At 47.6% G+C, this 13,868-nt stretch overlaps 1 protein-coding gene across 1 annotated transcript; it reads left to right on the top strand.

The window, feature by feature from the left end:
- Positions 1 to 269: 269 nt before the first annotated feature.
- Positions 270 to 7,214, top strand: LOC103206193 (holocytochrome c-type synthase). The gene is made up of 6 exons (XM_007951634.2): positions 270 to 387; positions 3,779 to 3,930; positions 4,749 to 4,897; positions 5,637 to 5,756; positions 6,240 to 6,326; positions 7,016 to 7,214. Exons 1-6 carry the CDS (start codon positions 276 to 278, stop codon positions 7,212 to 7,214), a joined length of 819 nt encoding a protein of 272 aa, XP_007949825.1. The 5' UTR covers positions 270 to 275.
- Positions 7,215 to 13,868: the final 6,654 nt, after the last annotated feature.

The raw sequence follows: 13,868 nt of genomic DNA, 5'->3' as shown, positions 1-13,868 counted from the left end.
CCCCCAAACAGGCACACCCTTAGAAACGTGCCCCGCAAGGGTGGCATAGATCTCACACTAGGATTCCCCAAAGGGGGGAATATAGTCAAAGGGATCCCTCCAGGTGGGTAGCCTGCGGGTAGTTTCCCTTAAGGATGCCAGGTAGGAAGAACATGGTTGGGCCAGATTAAGAATAACAAGGGAGACGTCTAGACGCAGCGAGGCATCAGCAGTAATCTCTTTGCTTTGATGCTGTGTATTCAGGATTGTTTGGAGTTGGCACTGTGATTCCAGCCATGGGTTTGTCTGCATCTACTCCTGCTGTTGCAGTTCACACCTCCAGTGCTTCAGATCATCAGACACCATCCTCACCTTCAGGATGCCCGATGCATGAAGGGAAAATGAGAGGTAATCAATTCTGTCTAGAAAACAAAACACAAAAGCAAATTCTCCAAAGGATTTTCAAGAAGAGACAGTATAGCGTGCCGGTGAAGCGCCTGGGCCTGGGTGTGAGTCATGCTGGGCTTGGGCCTTGTTTTGCCCTTCGTAAGGTGTGCAACTTTAGACAAGTTACTTCTGTTAGGTCTCTGTCCACCCTCCATAAGGTGGGGAGACTGGGATGATATTTTAAAGTTGTTGTGAGGATTCATTGAGATAATGCACAAAAAGGTTTTTGGACAGTGCTTGACACTTAGTGATTGTCCTATAAATCAACTCCACTCCGAAGTTTATATGGGTCTCCATAAGCTGGGGGCATTTGTGTCCCCCAGGGGACATTTGGCATTGTCTGGAGGCACATTTGGTTGTCACAGATAGAGGAGATGATGCTCCTGGCATTTTGTGGGTCAAGGAGGCTGCACAACATTCTACAGTGCACAGGACAGCCGTTCACAATAAAGAATTATTCAGGTCACATAGTGCCTCAGGCATCTGACTGCTAACCAGAAGGCTGGTGGGTTTGACTCCTCGGAAGGAAGGTTGGACAATCTACTTCTGTAGCGATACTGCCTTGGAAACTCAAGGAGGGGTCGCTGTGAGTCGGACCCAACTTGACGACAATGAGTTTTTTTTTTAACGTTGCTAGTGCCCAGCTTGAGGAACCTGGGTATAGATGTAGCTGTCTTAACACTTCCCTCCCAGGACACTGCAGTGTTGATGGACGTAAAAGCAAGTCTGCACTTGGCGGACTCACAGCCTGTTCTTTATGTGCAAGGTAAAACAGAAAAGCTGTCTTTGGTTTTTAATTGGTCCATATCTGCTTCAGACTGTAGACAAGTGTGTCTGGAGTCATCTGACCTAAGACTCCCTGTTTTCACCCGTGAGGGGACAGAGGAACCAACGTGGAGTGCTTCCAGAGAACTGTTTCCCTAGTGTGGTGGTCGTTCATGCCGCCACTCAGTCAGCAAAGATTGACTCGCTGCTGACGCTGCCAAGCACTGGTGGGGTTGGTTTGTTAGTACTGAGAGATCCAAACCCATTGCCATTGAGTCAGTTCTGACTCATAGCAACCCTATAAGAGAGTAGAACTGCCCCCACAGGGCTTCCAAGACTATAAATCTTTACAGAAGCAGACTCCTGCATCTTTCTCCTGAGGAGCGGCTAGTGGGTTCAAACTACTGACCTTTTGGTTAGCAGCCTAATGCTTTAACCAAGTAGGGGCAGATTTACACAGTGAGCAAGGTAAGCATGGGCTTACTTGTACTTATTTGCCAATCTGTAGTGAACAGTTTCGTGGTGAAATCCATGTGAAATTGTTCACTACAGATAGTACATAAGTATAAGTAAGCCTGTGCTTACCTTGCTTACTGGGTAATCTGACACTGGACAGATGCCAGCCATACCTAGAAGCAGAATCTGATGTAGTGAAAATGTGAAGCTGTTCATGACAGATTAGTAAGTAAGCACAAGTGAGCCCGTGCTTACCTTGCTTATTGGATAATCTGACACTGCCATCAGGGCTCCTCACTGAGAGAATAGCAGGGTACAAAACAGACCAAAATCCTTTTCCTAATGGAGCTGATAATCTAGTGCATGGAATCCTGTGGGATAGCTTTTCTCCCAGTTTTACAGTCAAGCAAACTAAACTGTGGAGTAACTGACATTCGTAATATTCTCCACATCACACAGCTGGTAAGTGGCAAAGCTGGCAAGATGATGTGACCCTGGACAAGGATGAATGCAGTAGATTCTGACGGCATGCGTGCTCCTGCTGGAGCGTCCCTAGGGAGACCATTGAGCTTTCTGCTGGCTTATTTCATTTGTGTGAATCCCCAAGAGCCCCTCTCAAGGTTCACTTGCATTAGTAAAGAATGGGTGTATTTGGAGGGGTGTCCGGGGACTAGTGCTTATATAACGTGAACAATTTAACTACATTCTTTTCTTTCTAAAACCCAGCTAGGATCAAACCAAACTCACTGCTATCGAGTAGGATCCAACTCGTAGCGACCCCTCCTTGGGTTTTTGAGACGGTATCACTATGGAAGTAGATTGCCCAACCTTCCTTCTGAGGAGTGGCTGGTGGGTTTGAACCTCCAGCCTTCTGGTTAGCAGTCAAATGCCTTAGGCACTAAGGCACCAGAGCAGCTACCTGGAAAGGGTTGGAGCTTTGCTTGGTAGAGAGGGGAGGGCTGCAAGTCTCCCTTGACCCCCTAAAGTGGGCAGCAGCATGAGATACTAGGGGATGAGGGCTGGAAGGAGAAGCACAGGAAAGGGACCATGTTCAGCACCCAGCATTGCCATGTCTGTGGTAGCTGCTGGTCACTGCCTAAGACAGGGAGTGTGACACACGCCAACCCTCTCCTAGGCGGTAAGTCATCGGGTGCTTGGCTACCCACTCCTAACAGAGCAGTTCCTCGGTCCCTGCACTCGTGTGGACCTGCAGCCTGGGTCATCGGACCCTGATAGTCCTTCCTGCTGCTGATCCTCTGGCCTCAGACCTTCCCGCTTCAGAGGAGTCCTTGGTGTCTGCCTCTCCTTGCTAAACCATAGCTACAGCCCTGGGGAGTCACACAGGCACAGACTATGTGCTGGCCCTGCTTTCGCTCCGGGAAGAAGGTGTAAGCAAAGTGCCGCTCTGATCTCTGATTGTCCACCCGTGACTGGTGCGGACGGTTAATGTGCTTGGCTGTCCACCCAGAGGCACTTCAGAAGGCCGGGCAATTTACTTCCGAAAACGCAGCCATTGCCAAGCCTACAGAGCACACTTCCACTCTGTCACACGATGGCACGCCGTGAGTCAGAGCACACTCCACAGCAGCAGGTCAGCCTCTTTGAAGGCTGCTGTGTGCGTTTGCCTCCCTGGCGCAGTACCTGACATGGTCAGTACGGAACGCCTGGCCTACACTCTACCCTGACTGGGCAGGAGCTTGTCTGCAATTTGTAATGGCCAGTTGAGGACATCGGGTTAAATGTGACCCAGCCCCCACTCAGGTCTTCAGCAACAGCTCACCCTGCAGTCCAAGCTGGGTACCTTCCAGCCAGACATTGCAGCCACAGCCTGGACAGGACACTTGCAGCTGAGGAGGTTTTCTGTTTGCTCTGTTTGTGGAGGCATGGCCCAGCAGGAGAGGTCTCCATTTCATCTCCAGAGGCACAGGAAATTTACAAAACCTTGCACCTTTAGGGCTTTGGGCTCTTAGACAGCTTAGCTCCTAATAGCTTTAAATGACAGAAACCTGGCTTTTCCTCTGCTGCTCATCATTGGTCACAATCGAAGCGCCTCAGGGGGGCCCCTCTGGAGAGAGGGAAGCTGTCCTGCCTTTGTGGGGACCCCATGTTTATACTTGATTATTTTCTTCAGGTTGCCCAGTGAGCACAGCACCGTCAGATGCCATCCGTGAGAGCAAGCCATACCCTGTGCCCGCCCACCAGGAGCGTGCGTACGAGTATGTGGAATGCCCTGTGAAGGCCGCAGCGCCGGTGAACAAGGAGAACCTCGATCCCTCCAATCTGGTAATGCCTGCTCGCCCCCATGTCCCAGGAACCTGTGCTGAGCTGTTTTGATGAACTCCGAGACAGCTCACAGGTGTTAGGACTGATTCTCCAGTCCTTTTAAAACAGAGACAAGGGCTGTTCCTTCTAGTTTCGGAGAACACCTGAGAAAGAAAACTGCTTAGTAAAAGCCAGAATAGGTTTACCGGAAGCAGGCCATACCAAACAAATAGGTGATAGGGCCGGGGAGTCCTAGGACTGTAGTGAGAGTTAGCAAATGTGGTTCTGGTCCTGGGAAAACCTTGTGGGCACACTCCAAGATGGCATGCTTCTTCAGGCAGGGGTGGGTGTCACGTGACTGCCAGCAACTGCAGTGCCATCCGAGAGCAACGACAAGACGGGTTGTGGCCTGTCCATATTTTGTGGTGGTCTCACAGCATAGGGTTGCGTATTTGGAATCCCATTTCAATGGCGAGACAGATGGATTTGAGCCTGCTCGTTAGAGGGCCTCAGGCTTAGCAAGAGAATCCAGGAAACCTGGAGAATTAGGCACCGTTTGACACTGGTTTTCAATTTGTTCAAAGGAGAAAAAGTCAAAACATGCAATTGCACTGTTTCTCGTTTATGAGAACATACTCAAAGGGGAAAAAGCACTTCAATACGTCGACTCTTCAGAACAGCCCAGTTCTCTGAGAGGTCTGGTACTTTGATGCCGCTGGTTTCATAGGGCCCCTGGGCCTCATGTGCAGCGCATTCCTTTCCGGAAGTAATTAAGTATACTGCTTGTTTTTACTCTTGGTCCTGTTTCCAACATCACACCCTCTGCTCATTGGCTGTAGATGCCACCACCTAATCAGATGCCAGCCCCCGACCAGCCCTTTCCTCTGTCGACTGCCAGGGAGGAGTCCTCCATCCCGAGAGCAGACTCCGAGAAAAAGTGGGTGTACCCGTCCGAGCAGATGTTTTGGAACGCGATGTTAAAGAAGGGGTAAGTGGGGGCACCTGCTGTGTATGGTAGTGACTTGCTCAGCTGCTTCATGGAAGGATTAAGTGTCAAGAGACTTTTGATCCCCCAAACGTCCAGTCAGTATTTGTAAGTTAGTCAGTTTCTAAAAATCAGCTACTTTTCCAGACCTATGAAAATACACACACAAGGTCAGGGATCGTTATGGGCAAACAAACTGAAAAACCCCACCGTCATAGGAAACGCTTAGAAAAAATTGAGGGATCGCTGGCTGGTGATACAAACTGAAAAAGCATCACCCAAAATAGAAGATGCCACAGTCTTTGTGGAACTCTGGCTTTTGGTGGCTCCATAAAAGCGATTACCGGAAACTTTTCCCCTTTGTTTCCGGGGCCTCTCCAGTACATCAGGATTGCTAGTACTGCTCTGCAGTTACGAGGCAATCTTCCGAATGAGGCTTAGGTCCATTAACTTGCTGGGCAGTGAGCAGTCCTCATTGTTTCAGAAAGGATAGCCGTTAATAAATCATCCGTGAACCCGTGGATTAACTTTATGGCACTGTCTCTGATACTCACACCCACCAGCTGCTCTGCAGGGGAAAGATGAGGGCGTCTGCTTCCATAAAGATTACAGCCTTGGAGCTCCTAGACAACAGTTCTGCTCTGTCCTGTAGGGTTGCTATGAGTCAGAACTGACTCGATGGCAGTGGCAAGTTTGGGTTTTGCTTTATACTTGTAAAATGTTACCAAATGTTCCTTCCTAGGTGGAAGTGGAAAAGTGAGGATATTAGTCAGAAAGACATGTACAATATCATTCGCATTCACAATCAGAATAACGAGCAGGCTTGGAAGGAGATTTTGAAGTGGGAAGCCCTTCACGCTACGTAAGTGCTTGAGATCCTAAAACGAGCCTTTCTGGTAACTTTCCTGTTTCAAACCAGTCTTCCAGCGTTTCCACACTTTATTCGGATGATTTGTTATTCCGGTAAAGCACGCTGTGTGGCATTTTAGGGATCAGACGACCCACTGAGTCGCGTCCAACAGCAACACTTCGTGATGCCGGTGGATGCTATGGGCCGGGCAGTCAGCTTCACCAGCTCTGGGGCCTCAGCTGCAAAGACTCAGTGGCCAAGGGTGACCTCAGCAATGGTGGCAGAAGTCCTCCAAAGACGCCTCTCTGGAAATAAAGGGGAATGTTCTTCACAGAGAGGGAATATTTGTTTGGATTGTACCTTTACAGTCACCGTTGTCTATAACATGGTCTTGTGTAAAGCACATACAGAAAAATGTACCGGTGAGAAACTGGAACATCATCTTCAAAGGCAAGAAGATATTTTAACAGACTTTTCTTATCTGGGGATTTCTAGGGAATGTCCTTGTGGTCCGTCCCTGATCCGGTTTGGGGGTAAAGCCAAAGAGTACTCACCGAGGGCAAGACTCCGTTCCTGGATGGGGTGAGTACCAGGGCAAATTTTTTTTGTCCCTTCCTCACATCAGGAGAAACATTCTCTTACTACTGGAAGTGAGTAATCTGAAAACTATGGTGTCAAGGAAAAAAATTAAAAAAACCTGTGATGCACCCAAAAACCCAAGTACCCACAGCGCCACCTTCCAAAGCGTAATCAGTGGCTGTCGGCACTGATTTCTTCTCCTGGCGCCCTGCGTAGGTCCTAAGCAATGGAGACTTCTGCTGCTCCCGTTGATTGGCAGGTTTCTTAGGCTTTAGTGGGTTGCTTCCTAGCTGCTTACTGTAGAAGTGAAATGAGCCATCTTCTGTTTTCTTGGATCTGTCCTCCTACTCCTCCCATGATCGATCTCTTGGGATCTATTCATGTAGCATTGCTGCTCCCTTTTCTCCCTAGAGTAGTTGAGATGTTCAAGTCCCATCTGGACTTCTGCAGTGTCTCAACTGACATCCCTGACCGGCGTCCCTTTCGCATTGACTGATTCCTTTGCTGGCAGACGAGCTGCCATCTGAGGTGAAGTCATTACATCATTCAGCACTGTGTCCCATGTCCCCAGTTAGATGGATGTCTGACTCCCAGGACACGCACGTGCATGTACTCTTCGGGATCTTTCTTCTTTGAGCAGGACTGAGTGCGTAGGAAGCACTTTAACGCTCCCTGGCGTGATTGCCTTCCAGGTATGAGTTACCCTTTGACAGACATGACTGGATCGTCAACCGCTGTGGGACAGAGGTGAGGTACGTCATCGACTACTACGATGGTGGCGAGGTAGACAAGAACTACCAGTTCACCGTCTTGGACGTGCGTCCTGCCCTGGATTCCCTCTCAGCAGTGTGGGACAGGATGAAGGTCACCTGGTGGCGCTGGACTTCATAACCACTGTGTTGTCTGAGATGGAAATATAGAAACTGTTTTTTTCTGGGAGAGATATTAAACTCTTTTTCCCCGAACTGAGTTGCATTCATGATGTGATGGGTGCTTTGAGCCCGTAATCACTCTTGCCACTTCACTTAGGGAAGGATCACCCTCTTCTGAATTACACTTTATAGAAGATCCTTTTACATTTTCTTCCCATTCAGCTTAAATAGCAGCCACTCAGTTCTTCCTGTAACTGCAGTGTGCCTGTGTATTTAAATCTAGAAAGGTCTGAACAACCTCGGAAAGAGAACTTTCCTTAAAATTTGAAGAAAGCTGGTTTTTCTGTCCTTACCATTTTCTCATGAGTACTTGATATGTCAGCACTGAAAGTCATTTGGATGCTCAAGAGGTGTTACCTTGTCCAGTACTTTCACTAAAACTGCTCATTATACCTAAGTGCTTGTATTTTTTAAAAAAGCTAAGCAGTATTTCTAAAGTCCCTACAATATACATGTATTTATATGATATGCATAACAGTATACACTAGAAATGTACTCAGCAAAACTAAGGCAAGGTTTGGATCTTGAAATTCTCATTTAAATGAAAATTTTAGATTGGACCTTGTTCTAGAATACAGGTAGTCCCCGACTTACAATGGGGTTCTGTTCCAACAGATCTGTTGTAAGTTGGTTCTGACATAAGTTGAATAGCTCATTTTGTTTTTTGTTTTCATTATTATTGCCTTTTATTATCAGTGTCTTTGTAAATCATAACGGTGAACATAACGTTGAAGTACATAGTAGTACATGGTACAGAGTGCATAGTACATAGCACTGCATAGTACATAGTATGTAAAAGACAGTTCTGAGTGTGGTTCTTCATAACTAGAATACGTTGTAAGTCAGAGGCTACCTGTAGTTTTAACTACACCATGATTGGTAGCATAGTGGCTAAAGCACTTGACTGCTAACCAGAAGGCTGGCGGTTCAAATCCACTAGCCACTCCTCGGAAGGAAGGTTGGGCAATCCTACTTCCGTAGTGATACTGCCTCGGAAACCCAAGGAGGGGTCGCTATGAGCCGGGGCCAACTCGACGGCACATAACAACAACAACAACAACATGATTTGATCATACTTTGAAGTATGTATCTAAACTTACAAAATATTTTCTAGGTAGCTCCTGTTCTAGTACATAATTCTGCTGGAAACGAACAGGTCTCATCATTGTCCCTGGTATTTGTTGACCCAACTTGTCCTGTTCATTTTGTCTGAAGTCATCCTTCTGGCCAACATACTCTCAGCCCTTGAAAGCCTGGTTCAAGTTGCATTGCTGGTGATGGTGCCCACTCTAAATGTTGATTATGCTTGATTGCATATTTGGTTGTATTTGAGTGTTGGAATTCAAGAAAAGATTATTTTTCAGATGTAGAATGTTTGAATTAACACACAGTAGCAGATCACTTTTTTTATGGAAGTTCTGAATTTGCTGTTGAAATTCCTTAGACAAGTCATAAACTGGTTGTTTAGTTCTAGCAGTATGTTACATAAAGACTTGTTTTTGTGTGTGTGTGTGTGGGTGTGTGTGTTCATACTATTAAATCCTTTAATTTATCCAGAGCACTGTAGTGTGAAATTTGTGGATGGGATTGACAGTACGTGAGCAGTTAATCTGGTATGGATTTCTTTGTGGTGTCGGTTTTGCTGTGTGGAGTTTTAAAAAAAAAAAAACCAACAACCTTGAACACTTCAACATTTCAAAATGTTTGTATATTTTAAAGCTGACAGTCACAGGCTTTGAAAAATCTTTCAGGAGTGACTCGAGACAGCTGTTTTCTCACCTGCTCATCACAGATTTTCAGACTCTGGAGGAAAATAACAACTACCGGGCTCTTTTGGTCCTGAGTGCTATTGGGTAAGCCTAGGATAAAGGGTTACTGGGGGTGAGAAAGCATCAGAACGGGACCTGAAATGAAGCCGTGGACAAGGATTCACCCCACTCTCAGGGCTGTGGCATTTCTGGAGAGAAACAACTGCTCACTTGTCAGGGGAACTTGCTGACATGACTAATGCTACTTCCACACCCTTTCCGCACTGCCGGCCAAGGTTAGAGCCAACTGGCTGTTCAGGGCCGCTGTGTGGAGATGACACTTGATCATGTCCAGGGGTGAGTGCTGCTCTGCCCTGATAGGTGATCCCATTTATAACTTGAAACTCATTTTTGATAGTCTCTAGAGTTTTAAATAAAATAAGTATCTCTGGAAGTCACCCTTCAGAGCGAGAAGAGATTCCCGCACCCTGACAGTACTAGCAGGCAAGGTGGGGCGCATTTAGTACTCCTGTTGGTTCACTAGCTGACGTCCGTTCAGTGTTTGCATACGCACATTTTGGGCATCACACTGGGTCACACGTGCAAAAGCATACCCTCGGGGAGGATGGGCTGTGAGAGAAATGGTGGCAGGTGCTGGAATTCTGACTGAACGAGCGGGTTCGTGGGGATGAGGTACGAGATCACCTCTGGTCCCGAGCGGAGCTGGTTAGCCATTGCGGGACTGACTCCTCAATAGGTCTTTCTGAAGGTAGGAGCGCGAGGGTCCACTCACCTCAGCAGGAGCCATCTGCACGGTGATGCCGACCAGTTTTTCTCTCCCTGAGCTTGAGGCAGTGGGTGGGCCGATGGAGAAAGCAGGCCCTGGGGGCAGACGGCCTGTCCTGCACTGCGCATGATCTTCGTCTCTGGGCCTCGGCCTTGCCCGCTGTAACGTGAGAACATTAGAGCCAGGCATTCACAGTTGTCTAGCTACCATGACGGTGCAGGGAAAGGCACACAGGGCCTGCGCACGGTCAATGTGAGCTCACGCCACCTCATCACGGTCAATGACAAGGGGGCTTCTGAGGCACGGGAAGCAAGCCACAGAGGGCTGAGACGTCATACACAGCCTCGCATCCTCTCTCTGCCCTCACTGCCCCCCAGAAGAACCTGCTTAGTGCAGGAACAGCAGAGTCTGGTCCTGCTTTTGGAGCCCCTAGGTGGTCCAAATGGTTCGTGCTCTGGGCCGCTAACTGAAAGGGAGGGTCAAGTCCACCCAGGGGCACGTTGGAAGAAAGGCCTTGAAAAATCAGCCATTAACAACCCTATGGAGCACACTGCTAGTCTAATACACGTGCGACTGCCGTGAGTTGAAAAGGATGCGGGCAACTGGTATATAAAGCTCCCTGCAGTAGAATGTTGTTTGGCCAATAAAGAGGAATGAAGAACTGATCCGTGCTACGTGCATGGACCTCAAAGACGTCACACAGAGTCAAAGAACCACGTACTGTATGATTCCATTTCTGTGAAATGTCCAGTCCAGGCAAATCCAGACAGAAAGCTGGCCAGTGGTTGTGGGGGGCTGGGGGCAGGGGGTGGGGAGGGGCTGCTAATCCATTTTGGGGAGATGAAAATGGCCCCAGTTAGCTAGTGATCACTCCCGGGTACACAATCTGTGACTGCACTCACAGCTAATGAACTTACACTTTCAATGGTTGAGTCACACGGTGTGTGCATTATATCTGAAAAAAGCTGTGAGAAAACCTGACCCCACAGCTAGCAGACCTGTGCCCACCAACCAAGTCCTCAGCTTCCTAAGAGCCAGCAGCCTAACGAAGTAAGCAAAACAAAAGGCAAGGCCATGCAAATGCACACACAAGTCTATAAATAGGAATGAATTGGTTGGAAGGATTTAAAGGACAATTACTAAAACAATGGCCATGAAATTGTAAAGGGTTAGGAAAATACTGTCAGAATCCAGACTAATTCTTCACTCAGGGTTGTACAGATTCTGAAGTTTGCTGGCAGGACACAGGAGCTGGAATCGTCAGATGGCATATAGATATGGTTTATGTAAGAAAGACGAAGGAGTACTGCCCTTAGCCAATGAGCATGCATTTATGGGTTCCAAGTTAAAACTTAACATGTAATCATTTTATGATTTCCTGCTTCATCTGACTTTTTGGAAAGTACGATTTGACCTTGTTCAGCTGGAGTCCCGCATTAGCGCAGCATTTAGCATCTTGCTGCTTGCCTCCACCTCACTGCCCCTCTTGGTTTCCCCAACTGGGTAAGTCAGCATTACCCAAAGGGCTTGTTAACACTGATTGCAGACCCCACCCCCAGTTCCTGACTCTCTTGAGTGTGGAGAGCTGGAGAAATTTCCTAGGTGAGGCTGATGCTCTGGGGCAGGGACCACTTCCCTCTCACATCCTTTCGAGCTTGGCCACTTACCAAAAGGTTGGTGGTTCAGGTCCACCCAGGGGTGTCTCAGAAGTAAGGCCTGGTGATCTACTTCGGAAAAACCAGCCACTGAGAACCCTGTACTATTAATCCACTGACACACGTGGGGTCACCTTGAATCAGAATTGGCAATTAGCTTAATAATACCTTCATTTCATAGCAAAAACAAAAACAACAATAACAACAACAACAAAAAAAACCCACTGCCATTGAGTCCATTCCAACTCAGTGACCCTATAGGACAGAATGGAACTGCCCCATAGGGTTTCCAAGGCTGTCAATCTCTACAGAAGAAAAGTCCTAACCAAACCACTGCTGTGGAGTTGATTCCAACTCACAGCGCCCCTACAGGACAGAGTGGAACTGCCCAGAGGGAACTGCCCAGAGGGTCTCCAAGGCTGTCAATCTTGACGAAAGCAAATTACCTCATTTTTCTCCCACAGAGTGGCTGGTGGATTCAAACCACCGACTTTTCAGTTAGCAGCCCAATGCTTTAACCACTGCGCCACCAGAGCGCAAAGGCTGTCAGTTGTTTTCTAAAGTGATTCCACATAAAAACCAAACTCCAAACTCACTGCTGTCGAGTTGGATCCGACTCATAGTGACCCCTCCTTGGGTTTCTGAGGTGGTATCACTACAGAAGTAGATTACCCAACCTTCCTTCCGAGGAATGGCTGGTGGGTTTCAACCACCAGCCTTCTGGTTAGCAGTCAAGTGCCTTAGGCACTACGCCACCAGGAGACCAATTAAACCTGTTTGTCAACTATTATGTGACTAGTGCTACCCTAAGCATTTTCTCAATCCTGAGAACAGTCCTGGGAGTCTACCAACCCAAGGCGGGGTCACTATGAGTCGAATCTACTTGAGGGCAGTGAGTTTGGTGGTTTTTTTTTTTTTTTTTTTTTTGTGTGTGTGTGTGTCTATGAGTAAGGAAAACTGAAAATTTGGTGAATTTGCATTATGGTGTTGGCAAAGAATATTGAATATACCATGGACTGCCAGAGAACAAACAAGTCTGTCTTGGAGGAAGTACAGCCAAATGCTTCTTAGAAGCAAGAAGGGTGAGACTTAGTTCATCTCGTGTACTTTGGTTCATGTTATCAGGGGAGACCAGTCCCTGGAGAAGTACATCAAGCCTGGTAAAGTAGCAGGTCAGTGAAAAAAAGGAAGACCCTCCACGAGATAGACACAATGGCTGCAACGCTGGGCTCAAAACACAGCAATGATTGTGAAGATGGTGCAGGACCAGGCAGTGTCTGTTCTGCTTGTAGAGTCGCGATGAGTTGAAACCGACTCAGCAGCACCTAACAACAACTATGGTTTAAACAAGGAGCCCTTGTGGCCCAATGGTTACGTGCTTGGCTGCTAACCAAAAGGTCAGTGGTTTGAACCCTTCACTCACTCTAGGGAGAAAGACCGAGCAATCTGTTTCTGCAAAGATTCCAACCTAGGAAACTCAATGGGACAGCTCTGTCCCATGGTATAGGGTCACTATGAGTTGGAATCAACTGGATGGCAATGGGTTCAGGTTTTTAATGGTTTGAACCCATGCGGTGGCTCCAAGGTGCAGAAACCTGGCAATCTGCTCCCATAAAGATTTCAGCCTAGGAAACCCCAGGTCACTGTTTTGGTTATCTGGTGCCGGTCTAACAGAAGTGTCACTAATGTATGGCTTTAACAAACAGGGATTTAGTCTCTTACAGTTTAGGAGGCTAGAAGTCCGAGTTCAAAGTGCCAGCTCTAGGGACTGGGTGAAGGCCCCTCGACCTTGGGCTTCAGCTCTGCCTCTTGCTCCTGGTGCACTGGAGCTGGAGGCTTCTCTTAACTGCTGGCTGCTGAGGCGACAAACCCAAGGTCAACAGATAAAATGGCACAGTCCGAAGATTATCAAGTAACACGCAGGCTACTAGTTCAAGTCCAGAAACTGTCCCAAGACTGGCAGACAACATGGCAGGCTGCTGAATGAAGACTCGGCTACATGCAGGGTCCAAGCATGCCAAAAACTCAGAGACCGTTCCCGAAGCTGCTTATATACTGGGAGCAGACCATGTCACTATTGCAGCTACTCAGCTGTTCACAGTAGATTCTATCATTGAGTTAATTGCTAATCTCACCATGGGGATTAACTACATCCAGCTGCCCAGCCACTCAAAACCAGGCCCAGCCAAGTTGACAAGTAACCTTACTCAAGGGTACACCACAAGGACTATGAGAGAACTGAGAGTGAGAAAGTTAAAGTCACTTGCCTGAGGTCACCCAGTTAAGAAATGATAAGGGTCCAATCCAAACCTTATTCTCCGGCCGCTGAAGCCCACACTGGAGAACTTCATGTCCTCCTCCTGCATTAAGCTTTTCTGGGCACTAACCAGGGAGCCTGGAGATACTATTCAAGTTTTCATCTT

This window comes from Orycteropus afer, unplaced genomic scaffold, assembly GCF_000298275.1.
Source record: "Orycteropus afer afer isolate SDZICR_OR568_19922 unplaced genomic scaffold, OryAfe1.0 scaffold00304, whole genome shotgun sequence".
In the NCBI taxonomy this organism is placed as follows: domain Eukaryota; kingdom Metazoa; phylum Chordata; class Mammalia; order Tubulidentata; family Orycteropodidae; genus Orycteropus; species Orycteropus afer.
The sequence above is the reverse complement of the archived record's forward strand: the minus strand, read 5'-3'. Positions and strand labels throughout refer to the sequence as shown.

Coding starts and splice junctions, on each gene's coding strand:
- LOC103206193 (XM_007951634.2), top strand. CDS start 276: ATGGGTTTGTCTGCATCTACTCCTGCTGTTGCAGTTCACACCTCCAGT. Junction 388..3,778: donor GCATGAAGGGAAAATGAGAG/GTAATCAATTCT, acceptor TATTTTCTTCAG/GTTGCCCAGTGAGCACAGCA. Junction 3,931..4,748: donor ACCTCGATCCCTCCAATCTG/GTAATGCCTGCT, acceptor CATTGGCTGTAG/ATGCCACCACCTAATCAGAT.